The sequence below is a fragment of the Metarhizium album genome (genome assembly GCF_000804445.1).
Source record: "Metarhizium album ARSEF 1941 chromosome Unknown scaffold_21, whole genome shotgun sequence".
Lineage (NCBI taxonomy): Eukaryota > Fungi > Ascomycota > Sordariomycetes > Hypocreales > Clavicipitaceae > Metarhizium > Metarhizium album.
This window is the reverse complement of record NW_024467595.1, coordinates 75,683-96,576: the sequence shown is the minus strand read 5'-3', so window position 1 is coordinate 96,576 and position 20,894 is coordinate 75,683. Positions and strand designations below refer to the sequence as shown.

Genomic DNA, 20,894 nt, shown 5'->3' with positions numbered 1-20,894 from the left:
GCAAGGCTCGCCGAGTCTGTCACCTTGCCAGATCCATGCTATAGAATGCAAGCGCTATACAGTAGGCTTAAATTTAAATAAGAGAGAGATGGCGATTGTCGACAAGTCCCCCAAATTTTATCCTCAATATGTGCCAAGAGAAAGATGCCATGTACAGAAATAACGGATTTTCAAAGATCACGTCCAAAGAAGGACATGCGCCAAGGGGAACAGTGGGAATCCAAGCCTCCAACAGCAGTTACGTCGAGACGACTTTGCGCCTCATACTCGCCTGGCTTTACCCGGAGACGAACACGACGTCGGATTTCTCTGTCCTGGCGCCAAGGCCTTGGCATCAACCCCGTGTTTTAATTAATATCCACCCCCATAAGATAGTAGTTTGGGTATTATATCCCCCGCGTTTGCGTACCGCAAGGGTTGCGGATCCATCTCTTTGCGTGACGTCAAAGGGTAATGAAGGATAAGCTCGCGGCTTTCTATGCTTCACCGTTCTCCACAAATTGCTGGTCCCTCCGACTCCAGGTGGTGAGGCGATCCTTGAGATCCTGAGGCAAGGGATCAACTTGCTGGGTGTCTCTCAGCCGCAAGGGGAAGCCGGAACAACCACCAGTGTCGCCGAAGTAGTACAGATGAGCAAAAATGTCAGTGATGAAGCGGCTGGCGTTGCACTCGACATTGGCGATGCCCCTGCAGATCTTGACATCGGAGATGGCGTAGTCTGTCGTGAAGGCGTCCCCGCCAGACAGCCAATACTCTGGCGTGACATGTCGATAGCCGGCAAACATGGGAGGAAGACGGGGAACGGGGTCGTTCTCGTGAGTGACTCGCCACTGTCCGCCTCGCTGCTCAGAGAACCAATTCGCAAACTTGTCATTGCCAACACGCGGCGAGCCATATGTATACAGGTTGGCGGGAAGTCCGTCGCGGCGAAGGTAGGCTGCGCCAATGGTTGCGACGGCGCCTCCCAGTGAGTGCCCAGTGATGACGACTTCATAGCCGGGGTTCATCTCGCGGGCGTACATTATGGCTTGAGTGACAGCGTCCTTGATTTCGTCCCAGGCCTCGGCGAAACCAATGTGTAGTTTACACTCGGGTGTGAGGTCACAGTGGCGCCAGGCGAAGACGACGTCAGTGACGTAGTTGCGGATGTTATTGCTGCCACGCACAGAAAAGACGACTTCCTTACGGGCAGAGTCAACGGCTACGTAGGCGCCAATCCCGGTAAGCTCGCCCCTGGGTTTAGGACTTTAGAGAAGCTTTGGAGGAACGCAGCGACTGGTAGGGGGTCTGAAGACTGGGACTTACTCCATGGAAGCTACCACCAGAGGCCTGTTCTGCATGACCAGAGGACAGACCATGTCTGTACATACAATGGGCCTGCTGACAGCCGTGTTGAAATTGCAGTATGCAGCGGCAGCGTGCTGAGAATAATACTTGAGGTTGGTAAAGACCGTTTCGGATATCTCAACATTTCCTCCTAGAAACATCGTGTTGGCCAGAATCAAGCGTTATAGAGATTTGAGTTGTTGACATACCTCTAGTCTCGAGCGTTCTCAAGTAATCGCCCTGAGTGACTGTGGAAATTGGTTTCGCAGCAGCTATGGCGGCAACGCCAAGAACGATGCGGAGCGACATCTTATCAGGGACTCGAAAGAAGGCCGGTGTTTTCGACGAAACAGCTCTCCTAGAAAACCCGCTGTGGTCCAATAAGGGGTGAAAATGCGGCTTCTCTCTTCTCCATTGCCCCGGAGGCCACAATCACTGCAGGAAACGTGATGATCTTATACGCATTGCCTTCCCCCTTCACGATTGTTTGGCCAGTCACAGGTTCAATTGGCAAGCAACTAGCATGGCCATTGTCGCTTGGCCATGACGGACAGGTTGCGAAAGCAATAATCCATCCAGGACTTCCAGCTGACTGTCAACCTGCATCGCCAGTGGTTGCGCGATGTTCCCAGACTAGGTTCTCGAGCCCACGACGCTCCGTGCCCGTTGCCTCGCGCCGGTATGCAAGGGCAAAAAAAAAGGGCTAGGCAAAAGTCCACGCCCCTCTCTGAGCACTGAATTAGGCACGCCCTTCTTTTGCGGAGAGGCACTGAACACTAGATGGTTTACTTGCACACTGCTCAAGCAAAGCGAAATGGTCAACGCTTCCCAGACAGGAATGGACGCCATGCCACGATGGGCCCTGGCCGGGCCATGAGACACAAGCGGCAAGTTGGTCGGTTTCCCATGCCAGCGGCACACACACTGCCAGAGGTCAGCGGTGTGCCGGCCCCGAAGCAGGCTTGGGATTTGCACATACTTTTCAGCGATACCATGTTGCGATTTGGCTCGTCGGCGGAGATTGATGCCGGCTGAGGCAGGCCGCCACCCCTTTACAATCAGCTGCGTTGACGTCGACGTACGAGTTCATGTTGATTTGCGGAAATGGGAAAGGCTCGTATTGGGAAAATTTAACGCACCCCATGGTGGTAGTAATTAGAGTCATTAGACAGGAGTTGAATCGAGTGGATACGGAGGGGAAAGACAAACCGGTGGATACGTGGAACATGAATGGCGGGTGTGGCGGGCACGGGAGCGGGCGAGATGCTGGAGCAGCTCCGATGTTGCAATATGAAGAAATCAAGATGTCTGGGATGTTGGTGGGCACGGTGTAGCAGGTCTGCGTAATGCTGCCTGAGAAGTACGGTGACACGAGGGCATACAAAGAAAATACCTAGACAATGTTGACATCCAGTGTTGGCAGAACAAAGAAGACGCCCATGTTTGCTTTTCCTGCCCTTGTGATAAGTTATTCCCGCTGTGGCTGTCAGAGCAGGTGAGTAGTCACGTGCGGACAAGTCTGGTGATAAAAAGGATTAGTTATCTAGCGTATAACTAACGTTACCTACTTACCTACCTAGGGTAACTAATAGTCCCCCTAATTGGGGGCTGGGTCGACAACATACTGAAGTACAGAGAAAAACCGGTTTGTCACGGTACTATGGGCTCGGAGCGAGGCGTGAGCCTCACATTCATGTCTCGTCGATTGGTCGACGTCTGCGCCTTCTTCAAAGTTGATTTGCGCAACTTAATTCACACCCAGCCAAAATTACCACGTTTGAATCCCGTCATGCCACCTGAACTCGTCCATTCGTCGACACACTCTGCATTCAATCAACACCTATGTCTTTCTCAACCATGACACAGGCCGCAGCAGGACGAAGAGGCAGGACACATTGAACATTATGCCTCCAAAATACCCTCAGCTGCCCCCCACCTGGTCCCCCGAAATAAAGACATCCTCCCAATCGCTCAACGGCCCGTGATGGAACACAGCAGAACCATTGATGCTATTGTCAACAGTGTTGAGCCCTCTGACGCAACATTTGCCAATGTCCTACTCCCCATTGCGAATTTTGAAAATAAACAATCTGGTGACAGGGCAATTATATCAGCTCTTCGCTACACATCTCCCGACACAGAGACTCGGCGCGCTGCTGAGGAGGCAGACAAGCTATGACTTGAATATGCAAACATCGTAGTTGAGAGACTTGACCTATTCGAGCTCATACGATCGGTTGGCAACAGCGATCAATCGCCAGACGCCGAGTTTGCCTGGCTCCTCAATAGGACGTTGTTACGATATCGAGAATGTGGACATGGGGTGCTGGATAGTGATGGCATTAGAACTCGGCATCTTACGAGCATCGAGATCCAAAGGATGTGCGCCGAGTTTGATCGAAACATCCAAGAGTCTGCTCCGACAGAGATGCTTTTCACGGACGAGCAACTTTCAGGCGTGCCAAGAAAGGAGCTAAAAGGCTTACTTCTACACGACAGCGGCAAATGGAGAATCCAGCTGCGAGGGGACAGGGCTGAGGAATTGAAGCAGGTCGAACTAGACTCATTTGACAAACTGTACATGTTGATATGGTGGAGCAGCCGAACAAGTGCGAGGGAAATCAGTATGTTATTTTGCAACCGGTAAGATGATATGATGACCTTAGGCACGGGAGAGGATCTGCTATAACAACACAGTGCCACCAGGACGAGGATGACCATCGAGTATATCCAGCGACAATGCTTATGTGCAACTTTCCCTCGTCCAGAATACATCATCTCGTACTTCTCACCCATTCACAGGTCAACACAATCTTTCATGGTACGTCCATGCCCGAGATATCCTTAGTCGAATCAACTAACTCCGGACTAAGGATCCGGTCACTGTATGCATAACCTCTTGGGCAGACACAGATTTGCCACTTTACGCCGTTTCCAGGGTAGCTTTGAGATTGGCGAGGGATTTTCCAGCATGCTCGAACGGTGGTCATGCAAGAAAAGCGCCCTGTGCAGAGTCAGCTGTCACTATACATATCTTAGCAAGACATTTATGGATGCCTGGGTTCGGGAGCACCCTGACATGCCAGTGCCGCCCTAAATACAGTAAACTAGGTCTATAACGATATCCTTCGTGAGGCTTTTTTCATTGTTATATAGCAACTATTATTAAGGTGTAACTTTTATAGAGCTTATACTTTTTATTATATTTACTAGGAAATTACACTTAAGAGTATTATAAAGTATATATTAAGAGAAAGCAGTAAAATTTAGCTCTACTATAAGGAAATCTAGCTTTACTATAAAAAGTCTTAGCTCTTAAAGTAGAGCTTTATAATAATAAAATATATAGTAACTAAGTAAAAAGTTAATAATATTATTAGTAATATAATTATTAATAATTTACTAGGGAAAAACCTTAGATAACTATAAATTATTGTAAAAACCTAAATATTGCTAAGGTACAGAATCGTTATAGACATAGTTTACTGTAATTCCAGATGAAATAATTAACCCAACACTTCAGCATCGTCGAAGAACGTAACCGAGATCTCCGAGACGATTTTATACATAGACGGTCCCTTTATAAGCTTGATCAAATTATTTGTGTGGATGAATCCGGCGATGACCGCGAAATGGCGATACCGACGAAGGGCTATGCTCCGAAAGGGGTAACTCCGATCCAAAGTAAGCCATTTCATCGAGGCAAAAGGGTTTCCTTCCTCCCTGCGTATACTATTTTCTCTCGGACCAAACGCGGACACCAACGGCGTTTAGGCCTGGATTCTGTCGCCGCGGATGCTGCCTCGGGGCCCGGCTACCAACAGAACGTGGCTGGCCCAGTCTCACCGAGTGGCCATGTACCACGCTCCATGTTGGGAACACCTGCTCTCGCGCTCACCTTGGCTTGCTCACTCCGAGGGGACTTTGACTCCTGTTGAAAGCATTACAGCTTGCGATGCCACAACCGACTCGTCAGATGTACGATGTTGTAAGGTCCAATTCTCACCAGCGTACTCCGTACAAGCCCATGGTCGGGAGCTTGCGGATGAGGGGCTTGGAACAAGACGCCATTCTTAATCTCCGTACTCCGTAATGCAAAGCGTTGGGCAAGTAAGGGCTGCGAGCGGTTGGTGCGACGCTTCACACCGGCGGACCCTGTCAACAGTATGCAATTTACTGCAGGAGGGCAAAACTTGAACTGCAGTTAATTCCCGGCCCGCCTACTCCATCTAAACAAGAATAAGTTGGCAATATAAATGCTGTGCTGGCTGCCTGGCAGAGCAATTCTGTCCAGACCAAGAGGAACTGAGTCAGTTTATATGCATGGACACCTACCTTGGCAACAAGCCAAAGCAGTGCCACAAGATCCGTCTGCCAGTACCGAATAAAGACCAAATGCGTTTTCTGGAGATGGTCTAATAAATCACGAAATTCAAATATATAGCGAAGATATATGACGTCTGACCCTGTCATACAACACCATTTCGTTACTTTTGGTCAAGGAAGTCCTTGGCCTTGAAACACTGGGATGACCCTGCCGGCATGATCTTGCCGAACCAAGTCCTTTTGGATTGACACACCTCCTACGGAGCAGGTACCTTGGAACGCTTGGAGCAGACAGAGGCCCAGTCGACAAACAGCAAACTTACGAGAAAACGAGATGCAGACATGGCGTTATTAAGTGGAACGGGGCTTCTGCGCAACCTCGATCCAGGGGTTGTTTTCTTGCATCCCAGCTTCATAGTGTATTGAGGTTTCATGTTGGCTGCTTGTCATTGGCTTCATCGACAAAAGGCTGGCGAACGAGGCTCGCCGAGAAATACGCCTTGAACACAAGCTGGCATCGGCTATCCGCGAGCCCAGTATGATTAAGCTCTGTGATAGGATATTGCGGGCGTAACCACACCACGTAAACACTTGAAGGGACCAACCAACGCAGCGACGAGCTGACCTCTTTTGAGCCGTCAATGAAGTCACTACCTCAACCGAAATACCAACAACTCTGCATCAGGCCTTCACAGAAGCTGCAGTATTTCATCTGGATCCACTTGAGCAAAAAGGACTGGTTTGTGCGCGACGAAGACGGCCAAAACCCCAAAGTCTGACTCTGAACATTGCTAAATTGCATGCAATATTGGGTAGTTACGCAAAGAAAATTGCTAAAAATAACCCAGAGCCTGGAAATGCAGTTGAGTCGGGGGTGCAAATCAAAGCAACCCGTTGGGTGTTTCCTGGCCGACCAAAGCGTGCGACCTAATTTCGTGGCAGACTCGGTTTCCCCTGTCCCTTGCCCCTGAAAGAAGAAACAAAGGTATCAATGATTTGAGGACCCTCTAGCCTTCTTTTTGTACGGATACTTCTTGTTGGTTACGATGCTTACGAGCCATTCACGCTACCGACCCACAATGACTTGATGCCCAAATCCTTGGAATTCGGATGAAAGCCAACCTCCCAGGGACCTGGCCGGTCTTGACATGACGGATTGCACAGCAGAAGCACTCAAGTGCCACAGAACTGTATGGTTGACGGACTACAAGAAAAAAAAAATTGCGGGTACGTCATGATATATCACTGGGAGTGGTCCTGCGGATCAGGACGGCAAGATGCCCGATATGCCAGCTTGACATCGTACAACTTGACATCGTACAAGGCTGCCGACAATCTGTGAGACTTGATAGATGCGGTCTGACTTGACTGCCCAGCCATTGATTTGTCTCTTTGACTTGTACCTGTATAACGCGAGAAACTCCCCGAGTCATTTCCCCCCTCCTCACTTTGAACTTGCTTCCGTTTCTTTCTCTACACATGCTACTTCTTCCTCAAGATACTTTCCTACTCGAGACATCAACGACCTGATCGAAATGTCGTGGAAGGGCGTTTATATTTCACTGCTATTATACGCTGGTGTAGCTGTCGCTGCTTCTCGGCAAGACGGTCAAGCCATCTGCGACTTCTATGCCGAAAAGTACTATGGGGAGAGTAATGTCACAACGCAGCATCTTCTGATGCAGGGCATTGTTGCTTACGCTTACGCCGGGGGAGATACCCTCCCGGACCCGAAGCCTAACAGCACTGGGATTTTCAATGAGGGGAATTTCAACGGTGACAATGTCTTTCTCCGTCCCTTTTTCGACGGGTCAAGTATGAGACAGCCCGAACATCAAGCCATGTAATCCAGATATTGAAGCGCTAATCCTGCCAACAGTGGCAACTACCAATTTCAACAGTCGACCAACACGGATTGACTGGCTAGATGGAGGCGGTCTCGATCCCCTTCTTGCCTTCCTAAACGGCTCTACTAAAACTGCATTAATTAAGCCGAAATCAAACCAGGAGTAAGTCTGGATGTTTGCACCCCCTGAATCACTCTCGTGGTGGCGTATCTGGTAACCCAACGTTTGATGAAGTAGAATATTGTTCGACCATTGGTATGTTTCCTTCGGAAAGATTTACCAGTGCAGTCTGGCAAGCCGATTCGTAAAGGAGTACGCTCCATTTACGCCAGCTTATGTCCACCAATTCATGAATTTGACTCAGACAGAAGTGGCCTATTTCATCGACCAGCTCATGATAGCCAGTACATACTACAACTTCTCGGATGCCGATGTCAAGCAACTTTCTGCGGCGATGAATGCGAAATACAACAACCGGTGCTCGGCGCCAGACGCAAATGGGCAACTGAACTCGGTGTGCTTTGAAAAGTCCTGCCCACAAGCTGCAGATAAGAGAGATTGCGAGGCGTACAAGAATATAGGACCGTACGGCTTCAAGGCTACCTCTCCAACGGGCACTGCGACGGGAGTGATACCGACAATGTCTTCAACCTCGAACCCCGCCGCCTCCTCGTCCGCAGTAGCTGCGAGGGGAGGTTCCTCCAGCCTGGCTCCGGGAGCTATCGCGGGAATCGCGATCGGCGGCGCTGTTGTAATTCTGATGGCAGTGGGCATGTGGCTGTACTTCCGGCGTCAACAACAACAAAATAAGCCTGCGGAGTCGCCGGCGGCCGCCCAGAACCAGATGAGTCAAGCAGGCGCTGTTCCCTTCTCTCCCCAGTCGACATACAGCCAGCTACACGACAGCTACTACAGTCGGGGCGGCGGGCACGACTCGTACGCCGTATCAACACTTGGAAGCCCTGCCAGCCCACCCCCGACATGGGAACAGTCTAAACTGGCTCAACTTCAGGAAATGGCGGCCGAGGGTACTTCACCAACTCCTGCAACGGTGCCGTCTAACGACCAACAGGGACAGACGCATCAGATTGCGGAAATGGAAAGCCCGGATCCTCCCCCAGGATGGAGCAAGGAAGCAAAACAATAAAGATTGGAAGACGTGGAACTAGCAAGTTGTCGAGGGTTGGTGAAGTAAAGACGGCTAGCAAAATGCACGCCATCGCCCTACATGCCTTCTGCCCTAATCTAGGCTCTCAATTTGTGGTTGTCACATACAGCGCATGGGGGATGGCAAAGTGTTGGATAACTTGGAGACACCAGAACAACAGTTGGCACATAAACCATCTACGGCCATTCCCATACCTAAATAGAGACATTGATTACGGGACTCTTTTGGTTTTGTGATGACTGGGCTTACTTGACGAACTTGCGAGGAGTTCCCGGGCTGAGGCGCACTGACATGAAAATTGGGGGCCTTCCACGTGCGATGTTTTAGCTTTGACCGACTTAAAGTGACCAACTGCCGCTCTTATGCTGCCCGCGTGAACAGAAGATGCTTCACGACCGTGTCGCTCACACAGAAATGACATAGCATAGGCCTTGATTCAGCCAACCGTGTGCGTGCGGATCCGGGATGCGGTCATCATGGACCACGACGTTCCAAAGCGTCACACCTCACATCTACAAAAAACACTCACACGGTGTAGTAGCCAACAACTGCCCCAATCGTGCTGAATGGAATGAGAACCAGATGAGTTGTAGAGCTATCTAGCAGGCTCTGTCAGCAAACACGGAACAAACCGCGTCAATCCGTGTAATCTGGCCCGTGACTTTGGTGAGCGCCGCCGGGATCTCTCGCAGCATACAGAGGATTTTCCGTGGCGTGCCTGCGCTCATTGTCCGTCTGCGAGTGAGGGCATGGCCCTGCTGCGCTTGATCTTCGGCCGCTAAAGGAGCGACCGCCGCTAAAGGGGCCGACGCTGAACACTCTGCGGACAAGCGTCCACGTCAGGGGCAAGTTGGCGACGATGACTGCGGTGGACGACTCTCGAATATACCACAATGTCCACGGCGACCCGTACGGCTGCGCGAAGCTGAAGTATTTTCTTCTTGAGCGGCCAGTGGGTTCTCAAGAGCAGCGGTATCGGGATGAGTAGAATGATGACGTCGGAGGAGATGTTGAAGACGGCATTCGTGATTTTGGATGTTGGTGATTCCCCAACCTGAGGGTTGTGGGTTTCTGCTACGTGCTTTGACACCGCGCGTGCCGAAAAGTGCAAGTAGAGGGGCCTTCTCTCCCTTCTTTCCCCCGCAACGCTGTGGTTCATACTTGTCAGGCTAGTCTTGTAGCCTCCTTGTGCCGCAACTCCTCCTTGGGCCGTTGCGGGACTTGTTGGACTTTATAAAAAGACCATTTCTCTTCGACAAAGCAACTTGCCGTCGCTCCTCGAGGCCGCCGTGACAAGAGTGTGCATTCCCCTAGTGATGCGTACGTAAGGCGCCGTCTAATCTACTTACTTTGACACGACACACGACAGTCCGGTCGGACGCAGCACCACACCACCACGGGCAAGTGGAAAGCCAGCAGCACAATCGTGTCATGGAGATTGAGTGGGCGTCATTTTGGCACAGTTCGATTTAGACTTCGGGACCCGGTAATTCAACACCACGACGACCAGACCAACCCCTGTACTGCCCAACCCGTCCTCCCACGGCATCTTAAACCTGCTGTCCGTGTAAGATGCGATTGAATATCTCAAAGTTGCCGTGTGGATTATAGGCATGACTTCGATCATAGACAGCAAACGCCACAGCTTTCCACCGGTTAGCAAACTCCCGTTCCCGCAGGACCTCGAGCCAGCAGTAGGCAATGTCATCGGGGGGGTTGCTGAAGACGCCGCAGCCAAAGGCACCGAGAACTAGCATTTCGTGATGGTTGATTGCCGCTACTCGCAATGCGAGCCTCATCTTGTCCTTGGTCAGCGAGCGATCTTGCTGAAGGGAAAAGAAGCGCCCTGCTTGCGTCGTTCTCGGCTTTTTGATTGCCGCCACAGTGAATACGCTACACTTGGGCAAATCAGCCGCCGGCTGACGCATCAGCTCGTGATTGCGGGCAAGGCTTTCGCGTATTGTGTACACATTAGGGGAATATATCCCCCCACGACGGCGTAGCGGGTAGGCTTGATGTTCCAAGCTGCACGCGAGTGAGGAGCGACGGCAAAGTTCCTCTTCCTGTGCCAGGGCACCGTTTAGCCAACCGCCGCCACGATGGTTGGCATTGGCGAAATTGAGGACAAAGGGTCGGGTGTTCCGGAGCCCCTTTTCCCACGCCCACCTCCACAGGTTGGTGGCCGCGTCTAGAGTGTCCAAGTTACAGACTTCGATGCGAGGAGCAGTGCGAGGGGAATGAACGGGGGCAAGTCCTCCGAGATCGCTGAGGTGATACCTTTGCGACGAGGCAAGATTGACCGGTGATACATCATCCTGGAGACAGCGAACAAGGAGTTGCGTTTCCCGGGCCGTCGCGCGGAGCACGTCTCTCAGTGCTTCGGGGAGTCCCGAGTTGCCGCTTCCGCTTCGGTTCATGGCTTCGACGGGTCCCCGAAAAAAAAACGCCACTGACATATGATTGTGGGATGCCGGTCAAGGAGCGCCGATACTTCGAATAGTCGACGGGAATATTCAAGGTTAAGGACGCTTGCCGTGGCAGTATGTTGTTGCGGATGTCAGACTTGGAAAGGGACCTAGGAGGAGAGGCTGGAAGGCGTATATTTGTAGCCAAGGAGTGGAGGTGAGGGTTTGAAGAATACCCTTGGAGCGCTCAGAAATGCAAGCCTCAAGTGCCGTGGGTGTTGGGACGCCTTTGAACGCTCAGAAATGCAAGCCTCAAGTGCCGTGGGTGTTGGGACGGACGGCCTGTGCTGTTTGGGCCCTTGTTCGTGGCCGGCTTAGTTATAGTAATAGTAAAGTTAAAGAGTTATAAAGTCTATTAAGTAAGGTCACCGTAACCCGCGTACAGGCTTCAAAGCTCTCAACGTGGGCGGGAAACCAACTGCGTGTTTGGTGCAAGTGAAGAGATGTGGCCTGCCTTTGTTGCACAGTCGGCCCTGCTTTTGTACGGAATTCACGTGTGACTGAACAAATAAAACACACAACCATGTGGAAAAAGACACAGGATCTAACAAGAGAATCATGATTTCTTTTTACCTTGTGCCAGATGGTCAGTTTCCGCCGTTGTTCGTACGCTCATCGTCTATGTGGCTGGACAAAAGAACACACAACCATGTGGAAAAAGACATGGGGTCTAACGAGAGTTTCATGACAAAGGGTCAGGTCAAAAGAAATTTTGCGCAACTTCTTTGTTCACGTTCACGTCACCTGGGTGTTTCTCTCCGAGTTTCCCTAGTGTCCGTTTCTCCCATTGTCAAGCTCATCTGAGTCATCTCTATGGGTGTCGTGGTGACGTTCTGGGGCAAAGATACCCCGAAGGTCAGTGTTGTCCGAGTGGGACACCATTGGTCAGCCTTTGCCACCTTCTTGGAGATGCTTCTTCCTTGTCACGCCTGCAAAAGACGTACCGACTCTCCGTGCGCACCTGGGGATTATTCTTCATCATCCTGCACAAAATCACCACCAAAATGGCAACACAACGCTCGCATGTTGACCAGTCCTGCGATGCAGACGTGCCCGCCCTGAAAAGGCTGGTTTGTCATTGCCATCTTGCGTCGAGCCCGTCATCCGCTAGACCCCATGATATCGCCGTCCGATCGGAACGGCGGCCGCTCGGATGCACAACGCAACCCCACGCACGCCAACGTGGTGAAGCCTCCGTCAACTCCGGAACTGCTTACGAAGCAGCGTCAGCTTCTTGATCATACACGGCGCTAACGCCAAGTCGGATAGGCGGTTATTGAATCAGGCGGCAATTCGAATCGGCAAGTAGGCGATGCCGTAGCATCAGATGTCGGTGACTGCGTCGTTGCCAGGGAGGTTGCGGGCGCCAGCTTGTTCCGCGCAGATATATAACTACCACCAGGGCCTGGCACGCTCAAGATTTCCCTGGCTTTGCCTGCGCCGGAGTAAATGTTGTCGTTGCAACCGCAGCGGATTCGGATACGACCACAACTCGAAACAGTCCCCGCCATGCCGTCAGCTCAAGTCATGAAGCCCTCCGCTGTTGATCCCAGAGATAATGCGGGCTGTTCCTATTCCGCGGGCACCGAGGGCGACGACGCCGCACTGCCATCCACGTCGGAATACCTCAAATCGTTGCCGGCCGAGAACCTGGAGCCGCTTTGGTCCAGAATGGATGCCATGGTCCCCCGGGCACCCAATCCAGTTGCGAAGCCCCATGTATGGAAATTCAAGAACACGCTGCCGCTGCTGTCAACAGCAGGACGGCTGGTGTCGGAGGAGCAAGCAGAGAGGAGGGTGTTGATGCTGGTGAACCCCAGTATGAGTGAGTCTCGCAAGACAAGCCAAGCTGCGCGTCCCGTGCGCGGTACCTCTCCTGGATCAAGATGTCATCTACTCGGCCTTCAACGCCCCCGTATCTGGCTGTATCCTAACAGACTTCCACTGCGCAGGCGCTCCTCACACAACCGACACCATCTACGGCGGCCTCCAGCTCGTCAATCCTGGCGAGACGGCGCCCGCCCATCGTCACATGGCGTACGCGTGCCGCTTCATCATCTCTGGCCAAGGGTTTACAGCTGTCGAAGGCACAAGACTGCCGCTAAAGAGGGGTGACGTCGTCATCACACCGTCCTGGCACTGGCACGACCACGGAAATGAAAGCAAGAAGCCTGTCATATGGCTGGACGCCTTGAACCTGCCTCTCTTTACGTTTGCAAAGGTGCACTTTGCAGAAAACTACCCGGAAAAACGATACCCCAGCACGTAAGACTTTTCTGTACCTGTCCAATTTGAAAGTGGCGGGATTTGCAAAAAAGTGATGAGTCTCTGCGTCGCATTCGGCCGGGAATACGGTGTTCAAGATGCTAATTCTCCAGCATCTGCAGGTCGGGTGGTTCCAGCGAGTGGCATCACCCTTGGGAAACGACCCAACGCGCCCTTGATGCCATGCCAGGGCTCCATGCGACATACCATTACGAGACCACCGACGGCGAGCCGCTGTCCACCACGCTCGGGGTGCAGGCGGAGCGTGTCAATGTCGGTGTGACCACAGACGTTACGCAAGACACTAGGTCCTTCATCTACCACTGCTATCAAGGGCAAGGCTGCTCCGTGATAGAGTCACCTTCGGGCGCGAAAGAGCAGTTGGACTGGGAGACAGCAGACACATTTGTGGTACCAGCGTGGTCAAAGGTACAGCACGTCAACCGAGGCGCAGACGCGGCCTACTTGGTCGCAATTCACGATGGGCCATTGCTGGATCGGCTGGGCCTGAGGAAGAAAGAGTGACAGGCGAGGTTGACCTGAGGGTCAAGATGCGTTGGACAACTGCCATGGCAAGATGGGGTCTGAGCATTGGGGTTCGTAGTGAGCATAGTACAGTCGGTCTGTTTACCATTGAAAACTTGTATGAGACGCTGCGATCGTGGGCCTGGCGCGCAGAGAACGCCGGTACGGGTGAGTCGGGCTCGCGTGATGTCGCCAACTCGTCCCAGACAAGAACAGACCGTGGAGAGTCGGGATCTCGGGGAGTATGCCATCATGTCATGTCGTTGAGCAGCTTGCAAATTCTCGCCGCAGACAGTCACGAAGCCGACCTGTACACGAGATATTTCTCCAGCGGGAGTGTGTCATATGATACAAGCCTGGAGTACTAATATACACAAGAGTCATTCGTGCTTCCAAGGCACAAAGCACCCAAGCGGATGAACGGCCACGACCATGGAACTGGTCGCATGCCACGTTGCATGCGGACGTTGCCGCCACATCACCATCATTCCAAATGACCACGCTAGCAACGCCCTTTCATGTCGACCGGCCGATCATTGCATGGTGGTGCATTTTCCCCTGCAGCACGTGCTTGGCGAAACATCCGGACGAGTGTCATGAAAGAATGACGCCGAGCTCAATATGCGACGTCTCATTGACCAGTGGCATGCACCCGAACATGTCGTAATAATCGTTGAGGCACTTGCTTCGAGCCTCGCCGTGCCCAGGTTTCGTGCTGATACCAACCTTCGGTACGGCGCTCACGTAACTATCCCTGCCCTTGACCAGCAGGGGTCCCTCGCCAGTCATGAGGGATGTTATAAAGTTGAGCGCGATGTCCTCGCAGTTGAAATGCTCGTCCACGTAAGCTCGAATTTTTTGGGGGACGTCGTCCTGTGAGAAGTAGTAGTCCATGAAGGAAATGTGAGTGAAGGCCAGCCCAGACAGAATCATGTTGTAGTAGTTGTGGTCCTCATTGGTGGAGCAGAGGGTGTACGTCCACCGGCCATCAGCGTCTCGGTCCGCGCATCGTGTGAATCCTCCAGTCATGCGACGTCGGCCGAACTTGCGCCAGGTCTGAAATACGAACTCGAGGTCTTTGGGCTTGTAGTAGATGTCGTCATCGGAAAGGAAAATAGCCTGGGTCTCGTACGCGGGATCGGGCCATAGCTTCTGGTTGAGGCTGTTCTGTTTCGACTGTCGGTACCGGACAGAAACGCCGTGCTTGGATTTGTAGTTCGGAGGGGGCGCATTGTCTACATCGTTCCACACCACCACCACTTTAATCAGGGAAGGAATCTCTTCGGATAACAGATTACTCAGGGTGTCATTCAGCTCTTTGGGTCGACGATACGTCTGCAATGCGATGCTAAGAAACCATGGTTAGCCAATGGCGGCGCGCAAGTAGGGTTTGCTCGCAGCAAGGGGCGGGCCATACGTAAACTTGTCATCGCGTAGGTTCTGATACTTCGTCTGTGACGCCGCCCAAATCTCGTCGGATCCGGTAAAGTCACCACAATGAGGGATTAGGCTCGTCTTGAAAGAATGAGGGATTAGGCTCGTCTTGAAAGTGTCGCTGGCCGTGCCGGCCATGCGCTGCAGGTACTTTTCTGGCGCGTACGGGGACAGGGTGAACATGAGGCCGGCCGTCAGAGTAAAGGCAAAGACGATGGTGGCAATGCGCCTGCACGTTCGGGTTTGAAAGGCGCTCAGGGGCTGGGATGCATCCATGACTTTCAGTGCGATTGTAGAGCACGCGGCGGCGGTTGCATGCGACGCGGCCCTGACAAGCAATTCGTCACGCCACCACCGAAAGGCCAGGGCTCGTGGGAATCTCACATATGACGAACCGCTGGCCGCGAGGATGAAGGAGAAGAAAGAGTTGCACAGCAAGTCCGCTGGCTGGATTGGACGTTTGGTCGCGTATGCGCACGGAATTTAGATGATGCGCACACGGATCGTGGACCCGAGCGCCCCTGAAAAAGGGGCGCATATAATTCTCTCCTTTGTAGCTTAATTCAGGGCTCTTCTCTATCGTGTACGTGATATCTAGAGGTCGGACCCCCTCGGCGGTGCGATTCAGACGCCTGTCACAGGTCTAAGGTCTAGTGGCCTGGCTTTGAGCCCCTGAATTAGTGTGGGCGGACATTAAGTGGAGCTGGAAGTAGGGGCACGTAAAGTAACTTACATTGTATCCTGCGGGGTCTGGTCAAGGCGCCAGCAAAATCGAGGAGTGGTGAGCACCGCAGCAAGTACCGAGCCACTTCAGCAACCAACTACATCCTGGCTACTCCGTAGTCTCCTTGGGACCTGCGCCCCTCGAATCATGAAGCACTCCATGCTTGCTTAGGTAGGTACTCAAGAACTTTAGTACATGAGTACTCCGTACACTACCCTAGCCCTGCATGTGCACTTGTCCGGCACCCAGAAGTGAGAAAGATCCGCGACTCTGCTCGGCTTCGGAATTCGATGAGAAGAATCTCCCCCCGCATCTCTGACGCAAGCCTTTGTGTAGTCATTTTCATGCCTAGATATTTCCGCTTCTTTACCGCAGTCGGAGTTGAAATGTTGTTCTGGCTTCGCGGGGTCGTGCAACGCCCCACCATCAAGAGGCTCGCTAGGACTCGCCATCTAATAGACGGCGAGCACTATTTACCAAGTAAGTACTCCGTACCTAAGTGTTACTCCGTAAGTACAGCTTACCTAAGTAAGTAGGTACTTAAGTAGGTACGTTGGTATACTCGGTACTCCGTAGGCGTCGGTTGGAATCGAGATGCAACCACATCTTTCGGCGCAATGCGACGACTGGCAAGGACATCCGAAACATTGACACACGCTGGCTGCATGGCTTGCACCGCAGAGGCAGACTTGGGCAGCGCAAGGCTCGTGTCGATGATGGGCTGATTCTGCGAATAGTTACACCAAGTCGCATTTGACCTCTCCCGACCACAGACGACTCCATGTCATGCGCCCCGATGTGACCCAGCCATCACCCGACACGGCCCAATCTGTGCCTTTCAGCCACTGCCCTTGATCATAAGAGGCGTCCATTGATCCTGCTTGGAAAGTTAAAGGGTGCCCTTTTCGGCGGAAACCTTTCCCTTTCCAGTAATGCTCTCTCAGGCACATGCTGTCGGACCGCACGTCCTTGTGCACGCTGCCGTCATGCGACAACAACAAGCGGAATCGCGGCGTGCTGCTTACTTGCTTGACCTGTTTTTTTCATAAGTACGTTCTCCATCCTTTCAGTCCATCACTTTTGCGATCTGGCATGCAGCCGACCCGTTTTTCTTTTATTTCTCTTTTCTTGTTGTGCACTTGTAGATTGCTAAACCGAGCGGCCACTATCGCCGTATGGCTGGTCAACATCCAGTGCCATCTATAGCTGCGTAAAGACGTCGCCCGTCACATTTTCGGCTGGGCAAAAATGATCTCAATCAAGTTGGAAACCGCCTTTCTTGTGGCCACACTGTCCATTGGCGTCATTGGGCGGCCCTCGCCAGGAGAGTCGCCCACTCACAAGCCTGTCCCGGGCAGGTCCCTTCAGAGCTCAAACTTGCCCGATGACTATTACGTCCCTTCGTACTACCCAGCTCCGTATGGAGGGTGGGTAAGCGATTGGCAGGAGAGCTATCGTAAAGCAAGACGCTTCGTGGCTTCCATGAACCTGGCCGAGAAAACCAACATCACTGCGGGTAGTGGCATATTCATGGGTAAGTCATAGTTGGTACTCGACGTATTTGTTTATGAAAGACAGGTTCTTTAAGCGTTCAATCTAACACCTGTGGCAGGGTGAGTGATGAAAAATCACACCAGGCCGCTCAGAATCCTGCTCGCCCCGTTCCATCATCACTGACTGTTCTCGTCCCTTGAAACACGCATCGATGCAGACACTGTAATGGCAATACTGGATCTGCCCTTCGCCTAGGATTTCCGCAGCTCTGCTTCAACGATGGTCACAACGGAGTCCGACAGGCTGACAACGTGACGGTCTTCCCTGACGGAATCACCACCGGTGCGACTTTTGACAAGCAACTCATGTACCAGCGCGCCGTCGCTATCGGCAAGGAAGCCCGTGGCAAGGGAGTCAATGTATGGCTAGGCCCAACTGTTGGGCCGATTGGGCGCAAACCAAGGGGTGGTCGCAACTGGGAGGGATTCGGTGCTGATCCGTCCCTGCAAGCCATCGGGGCTCGCGAGACGATAAGAGGTGTTCAAGAACAAGGTGTCATTGCCACTATCAAGCACTTCGTTGGTAACGAACAGGAAATGTATCGCATGTACAACCCGTTCCAATATGGCTACAGTGCCAACATCGGTATATCCCCGCCGTCCTCGCCTTGCCAAACTTGTCTTGAGCTGACATTCTCCCTCCTAGATGATAGAACTCTGCATGAAGTATACATGTGGCCTTCTGCAGAAGGTATTCACGCGGGTGTTGGATCAGTCATGATAGCATACAACGCGGTAGGTAACTGGTCAGTCAGGGATGCTTGATTCGGTAAAAGGACTAAGTGATACAGGTTAACGGTACGGCATGCAGTCAACACCCGTATCTTATCAACGCGCTGCTTAAAGATGAACTTGGCTTCCAGGGCTTTGTACAGTCCGATTGGCTTTCTCACATGTCTGGCGTGGCCTCTGCCATTGCTGGCTTGGATGTGGACATGCCAGGAGACACTCAGATTCCGCTGCTTGGCCATTCATACTGGATGTACGAGCTTAGTAGATCGGTTCTCAATGGCTCAGTGCCAATGGACCGCTTGAACGACATGACTACGCGTCTCGTGGCTGCATGGTACAAGATGGGGCAAGATGAGAACTTTCCCGAGACCAACTTTGACACAAACACGAAGAAAAGGGAGGGCCTCCTATATCCTGCTGCCTGGCCGGACACGCCCAAGGTTGTGGTTAACAAATTCGTTCCCGTCCAAGCCGATCATGACGGGATTGCTCGTCAGGTAGCACAGGATGCCATTACACTTCTCAAGAACAACGACACTCTACTGCCACTGAGGAGGTCTCAGTCTCTCAAGATTTTTGGCACGGGAGCTCAAACCAACCCAGATGGTGCCAATGCTTGCTCTGATCGGAAATGCAACAAGGGCACCCTGGGCCAAGGATGGGGATCCGGCACGGTAGATTATATGTACCTAAACGATCCCATCACTGCTATCAAGGCCAAGGCCGACGATGTCCGCTTCTATAGCACGGACTCTTTTCCTAGGAAAATCGACGAGCCACAAGATACAGATGTTGCCGTTGTCTTCATCACCTCCGACTCGGGCGAGAACACCTGGACCGTTGAAGGCAACCACGGCGATCGAGACGCCTCCGGTCTCCACGCATGGCACGGCGGGGACAAGCTGGTCCAAGATGTCGCCTCGAGATACAAGAATGTCGTCGTGGTAGCACACACTGTTGGCCCACTGATACTTGAGAAGTGGATTGATCTGCCTTCAGTGAAGTCGGTCTTGATTGCCCACCTACCTGGCCAAGAAGCGGGACGGTCTCTTGCCGAAGTCTTGTTCGGCGACGTCTCGCCAAGCGGCCATCTTCCCTACTCGATCACAAAAAGAGAGGAAGACCTACCAGAGAGCGTGACCAAACTGATAGACAGCTACAATCTCCACCAGCCAGAAGACACATATACGGAAGGCCTTTATATCGATTACCGATGGCTGAACAAGAATAACATCAAGCCTCGATACGCATTTGGACATGGTCTGAGCTATACCAACTTTACGTATTCCAAGGCAGCGATCACCAAAGTTAGCCAAATGAGCAGCACGCCGCCTACCAGGCCACCGAAAACAGGTATACTTGACTACACGCAGGCCATCCCCGAGCCGAGCGAAGCGGTAATGCCGGACGGCTTTCACAAGCACTGGCGGTACATCTACTCGTGGCTTTTACCGTCGGAAGCCGTTGACGCTGCGGCGGACAGGAGAAACAAGTACGAGTACCCCGATGGATACTCAACGGTCCAGAAATCCGGTCCTCGCGCTGGTGGTGGGCAAGGGGGCAATCCCGCATTGTGGGATGTGGCGTACAAGCTGTCCGTGGAAGTCACCAATGTTGGACCAAAGTACTCTGGAAAGGCTTCTGTACAGGCATATGTGCAATTCCCCGAGAACAGCAAATACGAAACACCCATCACCCAGCTGCGCGATTTTGAGAAGACAGACACGCTTGCGCCCGGCGAAAGCACGACTGTTGAGTTGCATTTGACCAGAAAGGACTTGAGCGTGTGGGATGTCGTGCTGCAGGAATGGGTGATTCCCGTTGTTGATGGACAATATACCGTCTTGCTGGGAGATGCCAGTGATAGCTTCCAAGTCTCCTGCCGCGTCGACAGGTTGGAATGCATCACCCTTGCCCAAGGTTTATAGCTGCACTAGTCACAGAAATTGGCACATACGACCATAGCTGCCAGTAAAGCTCAGAAACCCGTCCGATCTTCCAGGAGAATCTGGCAAGCGCTGGATTAGTAGTTGGGTCGGTGACGACCAGCGAATACCTAGTATTGTATGTTTTTGTTATACCTTTTTTTTGCTCTTTTACTTTAACTTAAAGTCTATAAACAGCTTATTTATATATTTTTTAATTTAATTTAATTTAGTAAAAGCTATTTCTTCTTAATAGAGATTAAAGTATATAGTAGTTAAGTAGTTAAAAAACTTCATTAAGTTATAGTTTATAAATACTTTAAGCTTATAGTAAAAAGTAACTTAACTTTAAATCTTTATAAATATAATAGACTTAAGCTATAGGTTTAAGTAGGTATAAAGCACTATATTAGTACTTTATTAAATATGCTTTAGATATATATTAAACTTATATATATATAATAAGTAGTAAAAGAGAATAAAGAGCTTCTTCTTTCTTTTTTTTCTCTTCTTAAGTTTATAGATACTAGTAATACTTATATATAGTAGCTTATAAAGCTAGTTCTTAATATACTATAAACTTTATTTTACTATAATAAATAAA

At 51.6% G+C, this 20,894-nt stretch overlaps 6 protein-coding genes across 6 annotated transcripts; 3 read left to right on the top strand and 3 right to left on the bottom strand.

The window, feature by feature from the left end:
• Positions 1-476: 476 nt before the first annotated feature.
• On the bottom strand, positions 477-1,635 carry MAM_06456 (lipase; the record flags this gene model as incomplete). The annotated part of the gene is made up of 3 exons (XM_040825254.1): positions 477-1,233; positions 1,306-1,477; positions 1,536-1,635. 3 exons carry the CDS (start codon positions 1,633-1,635, stop codon positions 477-479), a joined length of 1,029 nt encoding a protein of 342 aa, XP_040676681.1.
• Positions 1,636-6,886: 5,251 nt separating this feature from the next.
• MAM_06455 (uncharacterized protein) lies at positions 6,887-8,646 on the top strand (the record flags this gene model as incomplete). The annotated part of the gene is made up of 4 exons (XM_040825253.1): positions 6,887-6,990; positions 7,151-7,467; positions 7,532-7,661; positions 7,737-8,646. 4 exons carry the CDS (start codon positions 6,887-6,889, stop codon positions 8,644-8,646), a joined length of 1,461 nt encoding a protein of 486 aa, XP_040676680.1.
• Positions 8,647-10,217: 1,571 nt separating this feature from the next.
• MAM_06454 (uncharacterized protein) lies at positions 10,218-11,084 on the bottom strand (the record flags this gene model as incomplete). Its single annotated transcript, XM_040825252.1, has 1 exon — positions 10,218-11,084. The coding sequence occupies one exon, from the start codon at positions 11,082-11,084 to the stop codon at positions 10,218-10,220; it is 867 nt and encodes a 288-aa protein (XP_040676679.1).
• A 1,557-nt stretch (positions 11,085-12,641) lies between these two features.
• MAM_06453 (RmlC-like jelly roll fold protein) lies at positions 12,642-13,922 on the top strand (the record flags this gene model as incomplete). The annotated part of the gene is made up of 3 exons (XM_040825251.1): positions 12,642-12,957; positions 13,019-13,397; positions 13,520-13,922. The coding sequence occupies 3 exons, from the start codon at positions 12,642-12,644 to the stop codon at positions 13,920-13,922; spliced, it is 1,098 nt and encodes a 365-aa protein (XP_040676678.1).
• A 594-nt stretch (positions 13,923-14,516) lies between these two features.
• Positions 14,517-15,632, bottom strand: MAM_06452 (exostoses (multiple)-like 3; the record flags this gene model as incomplete). Its single annotated transcript, XM_040825250.1, has 2 exons — positions 14,517-15,270; positions 15,340-15,632. 2 exons carry the CDS (start codon positions 15,630-15,632, stop codon positions 14,517-14,519), a joined length of 1,047 nt encoding a protein of 348 aa, XP_040676677.1.
• Positions 15,633-17,328: 1,696 nt separating this feature from the next.
• Positions 17,329-20,293, top strand: MAM_06451 (Glycoside hydrolase, superfamily; the record flags this gene model as incomplete). The annotated part of the gene is made up of 3 exons (XM_040825249.1): positions 17,329-17,614; positions 17,830-18,368; positions 18,425-20,293. 3 exons carry the CDS (start codon positions 17,329-17,331, stop codon positions 20,291-20,293), a joined length of 2,694 nt encoding a protein of 897 aa, XP_040676676.1.
• Between the last annotated feature and the right edge of the window lie 601 nt (positions 20,294-20,894).